The sequence below is a fragment of the Oryctolagus cuniculus genome, chromosome 3 (assembly GCF_964237555.1).
Source record: "Oryctolagus cuniculus chromosome 3, mOryCun1.1, whole genome shotgun sequence".
NCBI lineage: Eukaryota > Metazoa > Chordata > Mammalia > Lagomorpha > Leporidae > Oryctolagus > Oryctolagus cuniculus.
This window is the reverse complement of record NC_091434.1, coordinates 6,142,209-6,163,195: the sequence shown is the minus strand read 5'-3', so window position 1 is coordinate 6,163,195 and position 20,987 is coordinate 6,142,209. Positions and strand designations below refer to the sequence as shown.

The following is a 20,987-nucleotide window of genomic DNA, read 5'->3' as shown; positions in this document are numbered from 1 at the left end:
TATAAATATCCAAATGGCCCTTGGCAGAAACAAGGTTCCCCACGCATGCCGTAGGATATCAGGTTTTATTTGTCTCAAGCCATATTTTATTTCTTATGCAAATTAATTTCCACTCATTTTTTCTTTGATCTCATTTGTCACCAATGGGGACAGGAAAAGATGGCCACAGAAATAACCGCATTACAGTCAGATGGCTTTCTCTCAGGAAATGGGGTCATGGGTGGTGAGCTCTGATGGGCTCTCGGTTCTTTTGCAGTGTATGGGCTTCTTGGTAGGAGTGTAACTGGGAAAGGCTCCTCCCTGGGCTTTCTCACAGTGCGCTTCTCTCTGTGTGCCCTGTTTTAAGTGAAGGTAAGGGGCTGGCGCTGTGGCATAGCCGGTAAAGCTGCCACCTACGTGCTGGCATTCTCTGCTATGGCCTGGGAAAGCAGTAGAAGATGGCCCGAGTCCTTGGGCCCCTGCATGCACGTGGGAGACCCGGAAGAAAATCCTGGCCCCTGGCTTCGGATAGGCGCAGCTCCGGCTGTTGTGGCCATTTGGGGAGTGAACCAGCAGAATTTGGCCATCTCACTCTCTCTGCCTCTCTCTGTAGCTCTGCCTTTCAAGTAAATAAATAAATCTCTTAAAAAAAAAAAAAAAAAAAAAAAAAAAAGAAAGCTAAGGTAAGACTTCAAGCCAGAGTCCCTAGACTGTGCAGTTGGAAGGGGAAGAGCTGGTGAACCCACGCGTTACGGCCATGTGTGGTGAACGTGGGGTGAGACGTGTATGTTGGCTGCTGTTCTGAACGCCCGTATTTTTGGTACCAGGATTGGTGGCGATACTGATATTTTGGTATTAAAAAAGTCTGGGTTGTGAGTCATTTACAGTTCGAGCTAGTTCCCCAGAGAGGTAGTGTGCTGCAGTTGGATCTGAGCACCGCCCTCTGAGTTATTTTGGTTCCGCTGGGCCGGGGAGGGAGAGGTTGTTGAAAGACGGCATCTCTCTCTCAGTTACTGGTTACGCTTCCTCCAGGGGCTCAGGAGTTGTCTTAGGATGCTAAAGGATCCAGAGGTGTAGGTGTGGTGGCAGGTTGGAGGGAGGGGAGCAGGGAAGGGGGGACCCCAGGCCTGAGTCCTAGGACATGCCTGGAGCCCCTGTTTCTGTCATTCCACGGCTAGTTTCCTTCTGCAGGGTGAGCTTGTTTTTTCTCAAGGGCAGGTTCCCTTTATTTGGGCCTGTCTGTCTTCCCCTAGAATAATTAATTTTAGCCAGGACCTTTCCTACTACATGGCCAAGAATCCTCCGGCTAGACCCCAGCTTTCTGTCGGGATCCCTGTGTGAGGACACACTTCCCAGTTAGGAGTGAAAGACTGGTGTGGTGGTAGTGCTTTGGTGTTACCAAGATAAATATAGAACTGTCAGCTTTTTTCTTTGTAAAATTTTTATTTTTATTTGAGAGGGAGGGTGGGCGAGAGAGAGAAAAAAAGAGAGAAACTCCCCCAAATGCCCAAATGGTTGCAGCTAGGCTAAGACAGATTTGGGACCAGGAGCTCAATCCAAGTGTCCTATATGGGTGGCAGGAACCCAGTCACTTGAGCCATCACTGCTGCCTCCCGGGGGTCTGCATTAGCAGGAAACTGAAATGAGGGGCCAGAGCTGGGAGTTGTACCCAGGTACACTCAGGCATCCTGACCATGAGGCTAACTGCCGTCCCTCAGCATCTTTGTTTTTTTGGTTGCTCCACTAATGCAGTCACCAGTGAGCTTACTGGATTTTTTTTTAAAGATTTATTTAATTATTTATTTCAATGGCAGAGTTGACAGAGAGAGATCTTCCACCCACTGGTTCACTCCCCAAATGGCTACAGTGGCCAGGGCTGGGCCAGACTAAAGCCAGGAGCCTGAAACTTCTCAGGGTCTCCGCATGGGTGCAGGGTCCAAGGATTTGGGCCATCTTCCAGTGTTTTCCCAGGTGTATTAGCAGGGAGCTGGATTGGAAGTAGAGCAGCCAGGACTTGAACTGACGCCCATGTGGGATGCTGGTGTTGAAAGTGGCAGCATTACCCACTATGCCACAACGCTGGCCTTGGATTAAAATACGCCCACACACACACACACACACACAGAGCACACACACTACATTAAAAGCAGGGAGGTCCATTAATTCCTCATTGGCTTATTGGTCAGATTTTACAGGTTCAAGGTACCTGGCAACGTTGGGTACTTGGTGGATGTCAGGAGTGTGACGGGCAGTGCTGGCCAGTGCTTGGGATGTGCCTGAGCCCTTGTGTTTCTGTCTCTCCAGTCGATCATATTTGATGAGGTGGATCTGACGGATGCTAGCGTGGCCGAATCCAGCACCAAAAACGTCAACAACAGTTTTACGGTAAGAGTCCTGAGTCACAGCTTTCTCGATTTGTCACCCCGTTTAACTTGCCTTTTTATTGGAACAAACCTGTGCCAACAGTTCAGACTTTCACCCTCTTCTTACCAGCTGAAATGCTTCCTGGTAAATTTTGAATTTAATGCTTGCAGTGATTCTGTGGCTGGGAAGTAATTGAGGTTTTGGCATGTGTTGGGTACTCAAGAACAAGAGTCCGATGAATTTTTTTAGATGTGTATGGTTTACATTGTAACAGTTTTGTCTGGAGGTTTGTTCTTGTGCTGTTGTGGAAAATATGGAAAATGCAGAAAAATATGTCAAAGCAATTGAAAACAACCATAATCCAGCCACTTCACAAAATAGGATGTTAATATTTTGGTGTTTCTTTTCCTTATTTTTTAAATTAGACTTTTTTCCTTCGAAATTTAGAACATTCATAGGATACTTTGTGTAAAAGGTGTGAGTGCCTAAGAAGGAACCATGTGCTGTCACCACTGCAGGTGTTCACCTTCGTGTGAACACCTCGCTGCCTCCGCCATCACACCTGGGAGAGCACGCTGGGCGTCTCTCACCTGGGTTTTTCCTTGGCAAGGTTTGATGGATGTTTTCACCATGGCAGTTGACCTAAATGTTTCCCTTGTTCTGTAATGGCTGCCTGGCACAGTCTTGTGCGGCTTTCCGTTGGCTTCACGTGCTGACTTGAGAACTTTCTGTATGAGGTGTGACTTTATCTGCAGTGCTGCAGTCTTGCAAAATGCTTGTCTTTCTGTTGCTAAGTTGTCCCGTCTGGACGAAATGCGTGCCTCTAATTTTTACAGTGACTTCCAGCTCAGTCAAGGTGGGCGGTTCCCCGTGTAGGCGCCGACACTCTGGATTAGCGTTAGGTTCAGGAGCTCTTAGGTTTATTTGCGGATTGCTTATTGATGTGGCTGGTGTGAGTGGGCTTCTCCTTGCTTGTCTAAGGTTGTTGGTTTTACTCTTTGGTTTATCAGGTTAATTGGACTTTGCTGATGGTCTTTCTTTCTTCAGTCCTTGTTTTACTTAGAACATTTGTGCTTTTTGTTTGTTAATTTTGTGGTTACTTACTGGTTGGGGAGAGACGTTTTTGACCTTGAAAATGCATTATCATTTGATTTGTGTGTGTGTGTGTGTGTTTTTTTTTTTTTTAATACGAAAAGGTGTTGAATTTCATTGGAGTGCTTTGGGCACTGATTTCGATGTTCAATTTGGTTACTTATTTGTATATTTCCTAATAATAAATTTGGTGTTGGTAATGTTCACTTTTTGTTCTTATTACATTATGCTGTTTTTGGGTGGGAGTTGGAGGTAGCGTTTGTTGTATTTTGATTTCAAGTTCAGGCCCAAAACATTTATTTAGTAGCTTTCTGTGAGTTTATATGGCTTGGTGATTGTTTCATGAAAGTTTGAGAGAACTCACTGTGGCAGCCTAACCCCCTGCACCACACTGCCCCTAGCTTTTTGACTTCTTGAGTCCATTCCTGTAATTAATTCCTCATGAATTTCACACCTTCAAATTCAGTAACGTGTACCATGGTATATTCTGAACATCTGTCTGTGGGTAGCACTTTTTTTAAGATTTAAGATTTTTAAGATTTATTTTATTTATTTGAAAGTCAAAGTTACACAGAGAGAGAAAGAGAGATGGAGAGAGAGAGAGATGTCTTCCATCTGTTGGTTCACTCCCCAGATGGCCGCAATGGCCGGAGCTTCGATTATCTGAAACCAGGAACCAGGAGCTTCTTCCGGTCTCCCACACGGGTACAGGGGCCCAAGGACTCGGGCCACCTTCTACTGCTTTTCGAGGCCATAGCAGAGAGCTGGATCAGAGGAGGAGCAGCTGGGACTCGAACCGGTGCCCATAGGGAATGCCAGGGCTTTAACCCTCCGTGCCACAGTGCTGACCCTCCCTTTTCACTTCTAATTTTCTTTGTTTTTAAAGAGAAATGATTCTTAGATTGTTGATCAATTCCATTTTCTGTTTCCTAATTTATGACATTTTTATTTATGATTTTATTTATCTTATGGCTCTGCTTTTTATGACTTATTTTTCATAACTTATTGATTGGCTTTTTCTTGTTTCCCTTTTTTAAAATCATGTATACTCATAGTTATATAAATGCAAACATAGGGAGCTCTGAGTTCTGTTCACATTCCAAGAGTTTTTTCTCCCAGTAGGAAGACAGATTATTTTGCTGATCAAATTTTGGACAAAAATTTAAAGTATGTAAATATAAATAGGAAATTTTAGAACCATCCATATTCCTATTAGCCAAATATACCCAGTAATACATTTTGGCTTATACCATTCCCATAAAATACATATTTAAAAATACATATTTAACTTTTTTCCAATTTAGTTCGATTAAACTAAATTTAATTTTCATCTACTGGAAAGGTAGAGTAGTAGAGACAGAGGTCTTCATCCAGTGGTGTGTGCACATACAGGAGAGAGACGAGTGTTTCTGTCTTCTGGTTTACTTCCCAATTGTCTGTCACAGCCAGAGCTAGGCCAGGCCAGAGCCAGGAGCCCAGAACTCCATCTGGCCTCCCACATGGGTTACAGGGTCCCAAGCATTTGAGCCATCATGTTGCATGGCAGGATTTATCAGCAGGAAGCTGGATTAGAAGTGGAGTATTCAGAACTAGAACTGATACTTTTATATGGGATGCAGGTATTCCCAAGTGGTGGTGTAACTCATTGTGTCATATGCCTGCCTCCCCTACCCTCTTTTTTTCGCAGAACAACTAGCTTTTCCTATTATAATATCGTTCAAGAAATTTTTCTACATGTTACATAAATGCCTTTTAATATTTTTTTTAAGATTTATTTATTTAAAAGGCATAGTTAGAGGGAGAGACAGAGAGATCTTCCATCTACTCTCACCAAGTGACTGTAAAAGCTGGAGCTGGGCCGGTCTGATGCTAGGAGCCAGAAGCTTCCTCTGGGTCCCCTTCATGGGTGCAGGGGCCCAAGCACTTGGGCCATCCTGTGCTGTTATCCTAGTTACATTAGCAGGGAGCTGGATGGGAAGTGGAGCCGCTGAGACTTGAACTGGAGCCCATATGGGATGTTGGCGTTGCAGGCAGAGGCTTTGCATACTGTGCCACAGTGCCGGCCCCTATTTAATATTTATTATAAGATACTCCTTTTTTCCCCCTAGCATACGTAATATTACAGTGCACAGTTGCACACACACACAGTTTAGTACATTTTTGATGATTTGCATCATATAAATTCTTATAATGGGGTTCCATTTGAGATAAAAGTATGAACTTTTAGAAGATTTATTTATTTGAAAGGCGGAGTTAGAGAAGGAAAGACACAGAGAGCTCTTCCATCCGCTGGTTCGCTCCCGAGATGGTCACAACGGCTGCAGCTGGGCCGACCCAAAGCCAGAGCACGGAGCTGCTTCTGGGTCTGCCATGTGGGTGCAGGGGCCCAAACACTTAGACCATCTTCTGCTTTCCCAGGCCATAAGTAGAGAGCTGGATTGGAAGAGGAGCAGCCAGGACACGAACCAGTGTCCATATGGGATGCCAGCGCTGCAGGAGGAGGCTTAGTGTACTACGCCTCAGCGCTGGCCCCAAGTGTTATTTAATAACATTGTGACTGTAGGCACTCACTGGTTCAGTTAGTGGATGAATCGGAAGAAGTAAACCAAATAGATTTTTGTCATTTAGTACTTAATTGGAAATTTTTCTTCTAGTTTGGTATCCATAAATTCCTTTATGGATATTGCCATTTTTCCTGTTTATTGAGTAGCTACGGATTGCTCCAGGGTTTACCGAAAGCATCCTGGCTGTGCTGTTACTGCGTCTTGGGTTGTGGGCAGTAACCACAGTTGCGTTGTGCATGAAAGAGGAAAGACAAGTTTATTGGAATGTACCTGAGATAGAAAACCCTTGAAGAGTCACGGTCTGCCCATTTTTTTAAAAGCATTTTTTTTTTTTAATATTTATTTATACTTGAAAGGTGGAGTAAGAGGGAGAGAGAATCTTCCATCCTCTGGTTCAGTCCCTAAATGGCCGCGATGGCCGCAGCTGGACCAGTCCCAAGACAAGAGCCCAGGAGCTTCTTTCGGGTCTCCCAGGTGGGTGCAGGGGCCCAGGGACTTGGACCACCTGCTGCTGCTTTCCCAGGTGCATTAGCAGAGAGCTGGATCAGAAGTGGAGCAGCTAGGTACTGGTGCCCACATGGGATGCCAGCTAAGCGAGTGGTGGCTTTACCTGCTACGCCACAGCGCTGGCCCCTCTGTCCATTTTAAATAGTGCTGTAAGTCATCGAGGGCATCCTCCTTCTTCCCCAGTGACGTTGTAGGGTCTGGCCCTGGCCTTTTCTGCCCTTATGCACACCTGTTCCAGTCCAGCCTGTTGCTTTCCAGGGAGCGCCCTGTGCACAGTCACCTTCTGGCTTTGGCCTTTGGGGGCCCTTCCCCCCAGATTCTCCTGACGGACCTGGTCAGTCACGAAAGGTCGTACAGGAAGTACCTCTTCAGTGGGGCCTTTCTCCTCCCCTCATGGCCAGGCTGCTCCTTTGGGACAGTGGTTCCCAAACTCAGCTGTGCTGAGCACTCTTTGGGACTAACACTTAAAAGGTTCCAGGTGCCATCTACAGAGATTCTGATGCTAGTTTCCAAACGGGCTGTTTACAGAAAGTTCTCCAGGATTTGGGAAATAGCCGAGCTTGGAACCCACTCTGGAGGGTTCTGTGTATCACTCGTGTGACGCTGACTTAGCACTGGTGTCTCAGTGGCTTGGTCACACCTTCTCACAGTGGCTTCAGCTTAAAGCCTGGGTTTCTCCGCAGCTTAGGATCCCCAGTGCCCTGCCTGGTGGGCCAGCTGCTGTACACGGGCCTTGTTGCTGTTTTGTTCAGCACAGCAGAGAGGATGTGGAAGCGCCTCCATCACTACTGTGGAGCCCCCGGGCTTGGGCTCCTGTGTTACTGTCATCCACCTCACATTTGGGACGGGCCAGCCCGGTGGTCCCTGTGTGCCTCTTTCAGGGATTTGCAGCTTGGAGTGGTCTCATTTGCCCCAGGGAGTTATTTAGGAGTCATTTGACAAGTGAGGCTGCCGGTCTCTGAGATCAAGCAGGAGTCCCTTGGAGCAGGTGTGTTTCTTCTTTCAGTGTCCTGTAGGGTGGACGCCCAAGGATGTTCTACGCTCTGGGAGGCTGCTCGGCCATTAGGGTGCAGCAGCAACACCATGCCCTGTGCTAAGTGGGTTGGGGGAGGGAGACGTGCCTCTCCGTTAGTTTGGGACTGGAAGCTTCTAGGGAGACGGGCGCCTAGTGGCTGGGTGTGAGGCTGGTCCCTTCTGCAGACAGATTAGAGCCTTCAGGGAAAAACAGGTGCTCAGGGACTTGTGTTCACTTGGCAAACCCAAGCGCCAGGCCTGTTGTGTGGGTCGATCTGTTCACTGGTTTTTCTTGCTCTTTTTTTTTTTTTTTTTTTAATATATTTATTTATTTGAAAGGCAGAGAGTGAGCAAGCGAGTGAGCGAGAGATCTTGCCAGAGAGAGACATCTTCTGAGAGAGAGTGAGAGACATCGATCTTCCATCCTCTGGTTCACTCCCCAAATGGCTGCAACAGCCACGGCTGGGCCAGGCAGAAGCCAGAAGCCTGAATGCCATTTGGTCTCCCATGTGGGTGGCAGGGGCCCAAGCACTGGGTCCACCCTCTGCTGCTTTCCCGGCAGCATGAGCAGGGAGCTGAAGTGGAGCAGCCGGGACTAGAAACAGTGCCCTTAGGGGGTAGCAGCTTAACCCTCTGGTTTCTTAAAGTGTTTAAATTGCAGTAATGGTTTTTAGGAAGGAAATTTAAAATGGGGCACGGGGGAGGGTAAATGTTTACATTTTAGCGCAGTAGTTTTCTTTTTTCACAATCCATCTGAATTTTTTTGGTGGGCAAACGTTAGATTTTGCATGTTTCATGTGTTAATGTGCGTACACTTCCGTGCTTTGGCTTTATTGATGCTGTTTTGTCATAAACATTCTATCACCGTCTGCAGTGACCGTTTCTATAGTGGCAGGTATTTCTTTTGATTGGTGTGTTGGAGTTGATCAGTTCCTCTTCACAGATTCACTCCTATGTCCAAGGAGCTGACATGTCCGTGTCCTGTAGAAGTTTCAGCTGGAATAAACATCTGAGCTGCAGGGAGGACATCTGGGGAGGTGTGGGGCTGCTGAGCCCCCGGTGCCCAGGAGAGGGCGCGGTTGGCCCTCAAACAGCCTCTGTGCCCTCTGGATCCCTTCTCAGGTCAGCCACCTGCCCCGGGCTCAGACGGTAACACTCCTTCCCTGCTTCTTGGCCTTGTTTCTGGCCGAGACTGCTGTGTTTCAGTTTGTGTTGATGTCATCTTAGAAAGCTCCTAGTAAGAACTTTAGTGTGTGTCCTAAGCCCTGCACATCTCTGTTCGTGTATTGTGTGTCTTGAGAAGAACACGGGCTGGGCTTGCTGGTGGGCAGGGCGCGCTGGCATGTCACCCAGCTGGCGTGTGGCACCCAGTCTGCTGTCCGGAGAGGAGGAGGTGGCCCGGCGTGCAGGGGCAGAGCAGAGGGTGAGGACACAGCAGGAAGAGGCGTGGGGAGCCTGTGGAGAGGACGGAGAGTGAGACGGGAGCCCTCGCTGGTGTTGTGTAGGAATAGAATGCAGAAAGGGCAGGCCCTGTGTCTATGTTTAGTGTCAGGAAGTGAATTGGCCAAATGATGGGCGTGGAAAACAGTGTTTGCAGTTAAGTTGAATGAGAATTAAAATAGGATGTGTGTAACCAGTGGGCTGCTTCCCTGTGGTGCTGTAGACAGAAGGAAGTTTGTATGTGACCGTGGTGTTTAATGACGGTGGAGAGTCACGGAGGTGCTGCCAGAATCGGGCTTGGTTGCTGCGTTAGTCTCCTGTGGCTTCCCTAACAAGCCAGCACATCACTGGGTTCCGCTACACCTCTGGAGGCCACAAGTCTGACGGCAGGGTGTGGGCAGGGCTGTGGTCCCTCCTGACGTCAGGGGAGACTCGTGCCTGGCCGCTCTGGCTCCTGGTGGCTCCAGGTGCTTCTTGGCTGGCCACTGCCTCAGTTCTGTTTTCTTCTGCACAAGGCCTTCCCCCCACCCCGACTCGTCTTTTCTCTCTCCTCCTCTCTCTGCCTCCTCCCTCTCCTCCCTCCCCTTCTCCTTACCCTCCTCCCTCCCCTCCTCCCCCCCCTTCTTCCTCCTCCCCCTCCTTCCCTTCCCTCTCCTCTCTTCCCCTTCTTTTTTATATGTTGATCATAATTTGGCAGCACTTTTTTTTTTTTTAAGATTTATTTTATTTATTTGAAAGAGTTACAGAGAGAGGTAGAGACAGAGAATGATCTTCCACCCATTGGTTCACTCTCCAGATGGCCCCAGTGGCTGGAGCTGCGCCGATCTGAAGCTGGGAGCCAGGAGCTTCTTCTGGGTCTCCCATGAGGGTGCAGGGGCCCAAGGACTTGGGCTATCTTCTGCTGCTTTCCCAGGCCACAGCAGAGAGCTGGATTGGAAGAGGAGCAGCCAGGACTAGAACTGGCGCCCATATGGGATGCTGGTGCTTCAGGCCAGGGCTTTAATGCTCTGCGTCACAGCGCCGGCCCCTGGCAGCACTTTTTTAAAAAATTAATTAATATACTTACTAGAAAGAGTTACAGAGAACTAGGAAGAGAGAGAGATCTCTGATCTGCTGATTGACTTCCCAAATGGCTACAACAGCCAGGGCCGGGCCAGGCTGAAGCCAGGAGTCAGGAGCTTCTTCTGGGTCTCCATGTGGGTCCAAACACTTGGGCCATCTTGTGCTGCTTTCCCAGGTGCATTAGCAGGGAGCTGGACAGGAAGTTTAGCAGCTAGGACTCAACCTAGTGCCCATATGGGATGGCGGCATCTCAGGTGGTAGCTTTACGTGCTACGCCACGATACTGGCCCCCTGTCTTGTCGTCTTACGAGGACACTTGTTGCATTTGGGGCCTACTTTTACCATCCAGGAAGATCTCGTGTCAAGATTCTTTACGTTTACAAAGACTGTTTTTCTTTTTCTTTCTTTCTTTCTTTCTTTCTTTCTTTCTTTCTTTCTTTCTTTCTTTCTTTCTTTCTTTCTTTAATTTTTTGACAGGCAGAGTGGACATTGAGAGAGAGAGAGAGACGGAGAGAAAGGTCTTCCTTTTGCTGTTGGTTCACCCTCCAATGGCCGCCGCGGCCGGTGCACCGCGCTGATCCGAAGGCAGGAGCCAGGTACTTATCCTGGTCTCCTATGGGGTGCAGGGCCCAAGCACTTGGGCCATCCTCCACTGCACTCTCTGGCCACAGCAGAGAGCTGGCCTGGAAGAGGGGCAACCGGGACAGAATCCAGTGCCCCGACCGGGACTAGAACCTGGTGTGCCAGTGCCGCAAGGCGGAGGATTAGCCTAGTGAGCCGTGGCGCCGGCCTACAAAGACCATTTTTCTAAGTGAGGCTGCATTCCCTGGTTCCAGGGTCAGGGTGGACAGATCCTCTTGAAGGCCACCATTTGATGCCCGTTGGCTGCCTGCATGAAAGGCACCCCAGGAAGCCTGCTGCAGGCGCACGAGGGTGCCTGGTCAGTGCAGTGGTCCCCTGGGACCACCTGTCCCTCCACAGGGTGTTCTGGTCTAGAGTGGCTGTCAGAGTGTCACCCTCACCAGGACACTTGGGAGGCAGAGGAGGTGAGTGTGTAACCTGAGTTCAGGGGCCGAGGAGAGTCTGGATGTGACTGTGTCTTAACAGTTGGCTTCCACTGCAGTCATGCATGTTGTATTTTTTATACCTAGAAACTTTCTGGTATGAGATTGGCGGAAGGGGTTCATGGCACAGAAATGATGAGGCGTTGCTTCCTGATTGCCCAAGTACTGTGTGACATTTCTGCTGGTGTCCTGCTGAGGTTGGGTCACACGGCCACACCACACAGCTGTCGGGATGGGGATCTCACTGTGGTTTCACCCTGATCTTGCCTGGAGATGAGCGTGGCAGAGCCGCGGTGCTGTGCAGAAGGGGCTGGTCTTTCACGTGTCTGTGTAAAAGTGCCTTTAGTAATGCTGGCATGGTTTGAGTTTCATGAGCATGTTATGCAGAGTGTCCCCCTCGTTAGTTGTCTGAGCTGGGGCAGTTACTTCATTTTCTGACATTCCTCTCTCTCATGAACGGGGATGATCCAGGACCCAGGACCCAGGTTGCAGTGGGGACAGACGGGCACTGCCAGTGTTTCCTGCTTTTATCTCCAGCACCGCTCACCACTGCGGGTCGGAGAGTAATTGCATTCAACTTGTGGGCACTTAGCAGTTCTTCTGATTTATAGGGATTTCAAATGAGTCCAGCTTTTTATAGACAGTGTTAAAAACAGCCTCTGGCCCAAGAGTAGGTATTAGGAAAGAATTATTGTCCTTAAGAGTTACCAGGCTATAACCAATAAAAACAGGAAGAATGAATTGTGAGAAAACCAAGTGTAATTAAACATGTGAGTAATTTTGTTTCATTGCTAGTTACATACAAAAAGAAAGCCCACCACGATGGAGTCATGTTTTCTCTTGTGCCTGGCGTTCGTGTTTGTGGGACGCTAGGACCTGTCTGCAGGTCAGGGGCCGATAGGTGCCACTGACAGTGCTTCCTGCCGTCATCTCCGGCACCACTGCCACTTGGCAGAAAGCAGCCGGCATGCGGTTGTTCTGATGAGTTCCCTGGTAGGCCCGCCTAGGGCCAGCCTGTGGGGTGATCAGGGCTGCCCCTCTGCTGAGGAACTGTGACCTTTGTCCAGATTTTGACATCAGTTTTCCTTTGTAGCTTGTTTCGATCTCAGATATTTCCTGGCCAAAACCCCTGAGCTGGTCACTTTGGCTCTGTGCATAATTGGCACATTTCCCTGCACTAGAGAGTCTTCCGAATTCCTGTACTCAGGTGTGCGTCATGGGGAGCTGTGTTCGTGGGTCCCCTACGTCTTTTTGAGTGTAGAGCGTCTTGGCTTTGCCACTGGGAGAGCCTGAGTGGGACAGCAGCTTGGCCTCTTTCCGGGGAACCCTGGGATACTAGGCCCCCAGCACCTGCCAACAAGGGCAGTTACTGTTGAACATGGTGGGGGCAAGGTGGGGCTGCTGGCAAGTGCCTGGCATAGAGCAGGTGCTCGGTGAGTTCATGTTGTGGCTGTGAAAAGGCCTGGGGGTGGGGGTGGGGGTGGCGCAGCAGCTGCAGAGGCCGCTCATCCAGCACATTCCCTGCTTTATAAACCTCTCTGCTCTCTTTCAAGAAGCAGGAAGAAAGAGGCCTTAACCCAGATTGGTGGCTGTGTGTTTGTTTACCAAGTGTGGGCTTTGCTGAAGGCGGGCCTCTGTGTCTGTGGCACAGCTGACCCGAAGCAGGGTCCTCTGTGGGACACTTGTGGCCTGCTCTCACAGGCTTTGCTGCAGAGACGCTGGCCTCCCCAGGCAGCGGGGCTGGTAAGCCACGTGAGCAGACGCGGTGAGTCTGCGGGGGAGAGCACGTGGTTATGGAGCGGGCTCGCGCCCTGGTTATCAGTGGGGGCTGCCGCGGTGAAAATGAAGCCACGTCACCAGGTTGGTGTGTGTGTGTGTGTGTGTGTGTGTGTGTGTTGCTAACTCTGGATATGTTGTTACTAGCGAGTGTAGCATTCTTGTTAATTGTCTTTATAAATAACAGAAAACAAAGATTGGACAGTTGAGAGACCGTTGTTTGTAGCACTTTTGTAGGTGTCGTGGGGGAAGGTCTGTGCGTTTGATTGAAGTTTTCTTAGAGTACCTAGGAAAATAATAATTTCAGTCACTGCCCTGTATTCTTTGGGGCATGACTCAGTCAAGTCCTATCTGTTGTTTTTCCTTGAAAGTTAGGAAAATAGTATTCTTTCTCTAGGAAGTGATTTTTTTTTAAATGCTGTATTCCTATCTTGGAATAACCAGGTATTTCGGAGTACACAGGGTGGTAGGGCTCCTTATTTCCTTGGTACCAAAATAAGAGTTCCCTGCTCGCTGCTCTTTATTGGCTCCGTGACCCTTCCTGTCCCTGGCAGAAGAGCCTGGATTGAAGTGTTAAGTGTGGAACACTCAATCCCTCCCCCCACACTCTGAGGAGGACGATGTTTGCTGCCTGCCATGGCTAGAGCCTGCAGTGTGGCGGGTGCCCTGCAGAGCCAGCCTGGCGCAGGCTGTGCCACGCAGAGCTGCTCCCAGGGCTGGGCTGGACTTTGCCCTGGAAGCTGCTCCGACCATGCTGCCGCGTCACTCCCTGGCCACAAAGGTCAGGGAGGGTGGGCGAGGCTAATCAGACATTTGGAGACTATGTAGGAGGAGGGTGGACCATCCCTCCTTTGATTTCTTCTTCATCGACAAAAGAAGGCTTAAGGGACACTGACCTGGAGGCCGGCACCTTGGTGTCTGTGCCGAGGGCACAGGTGCGGCTGACCGCCCAGGCGGTTGCCAGCTCTGCTGTGTCTGAGGGGTGAACTTTATGGTGTGCTTTGTTCAGGAAGTATCTAATCACATCAAGAAGAGATTGGATGTTTGCTGTTCCTAAAGCCCCGTGTGCCGGTTTGTCCAAGGCAGTGCCAGTTCACACCTCTGGTTGTAGATGCCTTAACATTCATTAATTATTTTTAGCACCCACTTTGGCTTGCACGAGTTTCTTGGCTTGGATGATAAGTTATCTGGTCGCCATGGTCATTCAGAGAAAGGTTTATACTGTTCTTTAATGAGTATGCCACTGCACTAAAATATGTTGACATTGAAACTATTTTACAACATAATTGAGGGATAACTGATGTACAGTACAGAGCAATACTTAAAGTGTACAGTTTGGGGGCTGGTGCTGTGGCATAGCGGTTAAAGCCACCGCCAGCAGTGCCTCCATCCCATATGTGCACTGGTTTGAGTCCCAGCTGCTCCACTTTTGATCCAGCTCTCTGCTATGGCCTGGGAAAGCAGTAGAAGATGGCCCAAGTCCTTGGGCCCCTGCACTCACGTGGGAGACCCAGAAGAGGCTCCTGGCTTTGGATTGGCCCAGCTATGGCCATGCAGGCATTTGGGGAGTGAACAGCAGATGGAAGACACCTCTCTCTCTTTCTCTTTCTCTCTCTCTCTCTCCTCCCCTTTCCCTCCCCCCCCTCCCTCCCCCCTCCCCCCTGCCTCTGCCTCTTCTCTGTAACTCTGACTTTCAAATGTATAAATAAATCTTTTTTATAAAAAAGTATACAGTTTGATGGGTTCTCTGTATTTCCCGTTCACTCACACACAATGAAATGTCATCACAGTCAGGAATATGACTTTAATCCTTTCATCCATCCTTCTCTCTGCCCTCTTTCCCAGGCAAACGTGGATCTATTTTCTGTCATTGTAGAGTAGTTAGCTTTTCTTTAAGAATACTACAACTGAATAGTGTAGTTCATATTTTTCTTCTTTGACTCAGCGTAACGGTTTTATGAATTTTGTGTTGAATGTGTCAGTGATTCTCCTTCTTGCTACTGTCTGTTGTATGGATACTCCACAGTTTGTACGTCTTGTTGGGTTGTTTCCAGTTAGTATTACAAATAAAGCTGCTATGAACTGTGTACAGGCCTTTGTGTGGACACATATTTTCATTTCTTTTAGGTAAATACATAATAGCAGAGTTGTAAGTGTAACTTAAGAAACTTAAATTTTTTTTCCAAATTGTGCTGTTTCACATTCTTGCTAGCAGTGTGTGAAACTTCTAGTTGCTCCCTATCCTTTCTGCCACTTGGAGTGTTCAGTTGTTTTAATTTGATTTTATTTAAGGTCGGTGTCGCGGCTCACTAGGCTAATCCTCCGCCTGCGGTGCCGGCACCCCGGGTTCCAGTCCCGGTTGGGGCACTGGATTCTGTCCTGGTTGCTCCTCTTCCAGTCCAGCTCTCTGCTGTGGCCCGGGGAGGTAGTGGAGGATGGCCCAAGTGCTTGGGCCCTGTACCCACATGGGAGACCAGGAGGAAGCACCTGGCTCCTGGCTTCGGATTGGTGCAGCGCGCTGGCCGTAGTGGCCATTTGGGGGTTATCCAATAGAAGGAAGACCTTTCTCTCTGTCTTTCTCTCTCACTGTCTAACTCTGCCTGTCAAAAAATTTTTTAAAAAATTTTATTGAAATTTTTTTTATTTGAAATGCAGATGTAGGGGGAGACCTCCTGTCTGTTGGTTCATTCCTTAAATACTCACAATAACTAGGATTGGGCCAGGTTGAAGCCAGTAGCTTGGAACTGAATCCAAGTCTCCCATGTGGGTGGCAGGAACCCAGTTACTTAAGCTGTCACCTGCTGCCTCTCAGGGTCTACATCAGCAAGAATCTGGAATTGGAAACGGGGCTGTGATTCAAACCTGGCACTCTGACATGGAGGTAGGCATTCCAAGAAGTGTCTTAATTACTTTAAGTAACACTCTGACCTCAGAATCAGCCCTTAAGGCTTTCTGGTCTGGCTGAAAGCCTGTTAGAGCATTTTAGGCATGGAAAGACACTGTGGCAAAAAAATGTTCTACATGAAGGGTCTCTGTGGGTGAGACTTCTGCAGAAAGAAGTGGCCATCAGAGAAGGATGTACTTTTCTCTAAAGGGAGGAGAGAACTTCCACTTTGTCCAAATACTGATGGAGTTTGTGGTCTCAAAAGGCTTATATAGCCTAGGCAGCTCTTGTCAAGAGCCTTGGCAGCTCATGTCAGAACCTTGAGTGTTCACTGACGTCATAAGAGTGTTAATTGTTAAATTAACAATAGGAATCACTGTGCACTAACTCCCCATGCAGGACCTCTGTCCTCAATGAGTTGTATTATGAGAGTTAACTGTAAAACTTGTTTTCAAACAATTTTTTTTTCTATGTGTGCATGTGTGTGCAAATTGTTGAAATCTTTACTTACTATAGAGTTGGTCTTCTGTGTACAAAGTTAACTGAAAACGAATCTTAATGGAGAATGGGACTGAGAAGGGGAGAGGGAGGAGGTGGTGGGGTGGGAATGTGGGTATGGTGAGAAGAATCACTATATTTCTAAAGCTGTACTTAAGAAATTTGTATTCCTTAAAAAAAAAGAAAAGAAATTAATTAAAAAGGAAGTGTCTTAACTGCCAGGCCAAACTCCTGCCCCAGCCTTTTAACATTTTCGGTGTCTTACTAATAGATACGTGGTGTTGTCTCACTGTGATATGTTTTGGTTCCCTGATGATTAATAGAAAGGTGCTTCAAAAAGTTCATGGAAAATGGAATTAAAAGGCAATGACATTGTCCATGATGTTTTTGAAGACCCCTTGTAATGTCAGTAACTTTTCATGTCTTTATTGGCTATTTGTGCAACTTATTTTGTTAAATATATGCTAAAATCATTTGTTTTTGTGTTGGATTTTTTCCTTATATATTCTGAATATAAATTTTGTATCTGATTTTATTTATTTGAAAGGCAGAGTGACAGAGAAAGGGGGAGAGCCAGAGAGCGAGAGCACCTTTCTATACTGATTCATTCCCCAAATGTCTGTAACAGCTGAGGCTGAGTCAGGCTGAAGCTAGGAGCTCAGAACTCCACCCGGGTCTCCCACATGGGTGACAGGAAGCAAGTACTTGGGCCATCATTTACTTCCTTCTCAGGTGTACTAGCAGGAAGCTGGATTAGAAGCAGAGATGGGATTCGATCCCAGGCACCATGGGATGTGGACATCCACGTAGCAGCATTGTGTGTCCGCAGTGCCCTCCCGTTTGGTATGCTTTGTGAGTGTGTCCCCCAGTTTGTGGTTTGCCTTTTAAAAAACTGAATATATCGGGCTTGGCATGTGGTATGACAGGTTAAGCTGCTGGTCACCATGCCGGTATCCCGTACCAGAACACTGGTTTGAGCCCTGAGTCTTGGCTGCCATGCCGGCATCCCGTACCAGAACACTGGTTTGAGCCCTGAGTCTTGGCCGCCATGCCGGCATCCCATATCAGAACACTGGTTTGAGCCCTGACTCTTGGCCGCCATGCCGGCATCCCATACCAGAACACTGGTTTGAGCCCTCAGTCTTGGTCGCCATGCCGGCTTCCCATATCAGAACACTGGTTTGAGCCCTGAGTCTTGGCTGCTCTGCTTCTGATCCAGCTCCCTGCTAATGTGCCTGGGAAGGCAATGGAGGATGGCCTAACCCTGACACTGATGTGGAAAACCTGGATGGAGTTGCGGGCTCTTGACTTTGGTGTGGATGAGCCCTGGCCATTGAGACCATTTAGGGAGTGAACCAGTGGGGGGATTACTCTCGCGTTCTCGCTTGTCTTTCAAGTAAACAATAAATAAATCTTTTTTGAAAATTGAATTTATCTTCTCTTATGGCTGTCTAACAGCATTGCAAAGATTTTTCTTCCACAGAAGTTTTATAAATTTAGGTTTTACAGTTAGGATTTTGATTGATGGACCATTAATCTTTGTGTATGGCATGAAATGGGGAGTTGATGTTAATTTCTGCTCATACTGATGTACGGTTTTTCCAGCAGCATTTATTAGAGATATTTCTTTCCCCACTGAACTTTGTCAGGGGTCAGTTGACTATTTTGAGAGTCTGTTTCTAGGTTTTATATTCTGTTCCATGGTCTGTTATCTACCCTTACTCTACTTAACACCATACTTTATTTATTTAAAGATTAATTTATTTGAAAGGCAGAGTTAGAAGGAGAAGCAGAGAGATCTCCCATTGCTGATTTACTCCCCAAATTGTTACAGTGGCTGGGTTGGGCCATGCTGAAGCCAGGAGCCTGGGACTCCATCTCCATTTGTGTCGCCCACGTGGGTGCAGGGACCCAACCACGTGGGCCATCTTCCGCTGCTTTCCCGGGTGCATTAGCAGGGAGCTGGATTGGAACTGGCACTCATGGGATGCCTGTATTGCAGGCAGCAGCCTAACCCACTGTGTCACAACATCGCACCCCCGTCCCCCATACTTCAGTGACTATCGTCGCTTTATAGTAAGCGTTGAAATCAGGTAGAATAAATACTCTCAAAGTCAGCTGACTCATGACAAAGGTCAATGGAGGAAGAAATGTCTCTTTAATAAATAAAAACTCTTTTCCCTTAAAATTGCTGTGGTAATTCTAACTCCTTAGCATTTTCACAGAAATTTAAAATTAATGGGCCAGTTTCTGTCAATTACACCTGCTTAATTGTTGATTGAGATTGCATTGAGAAAAATATCAATTTGAGAAAAATTGATCTTGAGTCTTCATTCTATGAGCACATCTTCCTGTTACTTGCCTGTTCTTTAATTTCAGCCATGTTTTGTAGTTCTCCGTGTAAAGGTCTTTAATGTCTTTTGTTAGGTTCGTTCCTACGTAGTTTGGGTTTTTGCTCCTATTAAATAAGTGGGATTGTTTACTTCTGATTGTGTGCTGCTCAGGTGTGAGCATGCAGTGCCTCTTGTGACCTTGCACACTGATCCTTGGCAGTTCCGGTTGTAGCTGTGTGGAGGTCCTGGAATATCTAAATGCAAACAGGGACAGTTTGGCTTCTCCCTTTCTAACCTCGGTGCCTTTTGTTTCTTTTTCTTCCCTTGTTGCAAAAGCTACAATGGCCAGTAAATAAAGAGTGGGAATGGTGAAAGCAGGAATCCTTTCATTTTTTCTGATTTTGACAGGAGGTAGTTAGTCTTCCACCAAAAAGTGTGATCTCAACTGTAGATAGCTTTTATCAGTTTGAGAATGATCTTTATTTGTTGCTGAGAATTTTTTTTTTTATTTAAGACCTTTATTAGCAGGTGCTTGCAGTTTGTTGACTTTTTTGAAAAAATCAAGTTGTAAACTTTTATTACAAATTAAAAATGAAGTTCTTAAAAATCTCAACTTGACCAGATATGAAACAATTTAAAAACCTTTAAAGGTGTATTGAGAAAAACCAGGCTTTTTTAAAAAACACGTTTGTCGTTACCAAAAAGAGACATCTTTAGGTAAAAATAATAAAAACCCCATGCTGCATAGATAATGCAGATAGTTCTAGTAATCTGGTCAACGGGCAAAAAGTAAGCACTTAAGGTCTTCAGCTCCAATCTTTTGTTCATTTCTTATTGCTGGAATTTCATATTCATTTCTTCTTGTTGGATGACTAAACCGGATGATGGTAGAGATGTTAAGCCGGCATTTACTCAGCCCCGCCCTGCTCAGCCTCGGGAGCGGACGAATTCTCAGCTGGTGGATCGGCTGCTTTTGTCTCTTTGCCATCTTGTGGTTTAGGGTTATCTGGGTGTCTGCGTCGGTAGTTGAAGTTGCGGCGGTACCGACGCTGAGGTGGCTGCTGACCCTGGGTCTCATCTCCTTGGTTTTCCTTGTCTTCTTCATTGCCGTCCTCTCTAGGCTGTCTTTGGCGAGGAGGACCTCTGCGGAATCGTGGTCTATAACCCCGATACATATTCTGTCTCACTGGTCTACCTTGTTCTCCTGCACCCTGGTTGTCAGCACCTTCCATCACTTCTCCCTGCACAGGAGGGTTGGAATACTGTGGTCGACGCCCATAGGGCCTCCGCATGTAGTAAGGTGGGAACCTACGCCTGCGGTAGGGCCGGCATTGTTGGGCCTGGCCTTCGGGAGCGCTCTCTGATCCCTCATTCTTTTCCCCACTCTCACTATTCTGGTAATTCTGCTGGTAATTGCGTGGAGGACCCCTACGACGTGGGTAGCGTCTATAATGGTTACGGTCTGCTGCATATTTACTGCCTTGCACTGGAACTCCACCAGGACCTGTAACATTTGCTGCCTCCGCACCCTTTTCTCCTTCAACAACATCAAACTCCACAGTCTCTCCATCTCCTACACTGCGAAGGTACTTCCTGGGGTTATTCTTCTTTATGGCAGTCTGGTGTACAAATACATCTTCCTTGGTGTCATTCCTGTTGATGAAACCATATCCGTTCCTTACATTGAACCATTTTACTGTTCCCAAAACCTTCGTTGCGATGACCTTCTTGTCCCCGCCGGCGGGCGCCGCCGATGTGAGGCCGCCCGGGCCACCGCTCCCTGCGCCGCTGCCCGTGGTGCCGGGCTTGGTTTCGGGGCGCTGAGGGCAGGGGCGGCGGCGGTGGGGGGGGCGGCGGGTGGCTGCTGGGTCTCGGCCTCGCTGCTCATAGTTGCGGTGATGGTGACTGGGGCCGGCTGCAGCAGCTGCGGCTCCTCCCGGGGTGTGATGGTAACTAGGCCGGCGGCGGCGGTGGGGCTGCTCAGGGCTCTCTGGGGTCCGCTCTCCGCTCCCGCTACCGATCGAACTACTGTTGCTGAGAATTTATTGTGTTTTTGCTTTTGTGTATCTACTGAAGTGATCATTTTTTAAGGTTTATTTATTTATTCGAAAGAGTTACGCAGAGGCAGAGAGAGAGAGAGCGAGAGAAAGAGACAGAAAGTCTTCCATCCGCTAGTTCATTCCCCAGATGGCCACAATGGCCAGAGCTGTGCCGATTCAAAGCCAGGAGCCTGGAGCTTCTTCTGGATCTCCCCCACGGGTGCAGGGTCCCCAGAACTCGAACCGGCCCCATATGGGATGCTGGCATTGCAGGCGGCGGCCTTACCTGCTACGCCACAGCGCTGGCCTTGATCATATGTTTTTCTTTTTGACTGAAAGGATAAACTAAATTGATTTTTCAAATTTAAACC

At 47.9% G+C, this 20,987-nt stretch overlaps 1 protein-coding gene and 1 pseudogene across 6 annotated transcripts in view; one reads left to right on the top strand and one right to left on the bottom strand.

The window, feature by feature from the left end:
• DGKD (diacylglycerol kinase delta) overlaps positions 1-20,987 on the top strand; it is a 120,627-nt gene that overhangs the window by 47,901 nt on the left and 51,739 nt on the right. For 5 of the 6 annotated variants that reach the window (XM_051834164.2, XM_070070016.1, XM_051834166.2 and 2 more), the window contains exon 3: positions 2,284-2,364. In XM_051834164.2, coding sequence (XP_051690124.2) covers positions 2,284-2,364 — 81 coding nt within the window. Of the gene's footprint in view, positions 1-2,283; positions 2,365-12,569; positions 12,947-20,987 lie in introns of those variants that run through there. The other variant, XM_070070018.1, reaches the window with a different exon arrangement.
• LOC100345633 (Y-box-binding protein 1 pseudogene) lies at positions 19,074-20,675 on the bottom strand (annotated as a pseudogene).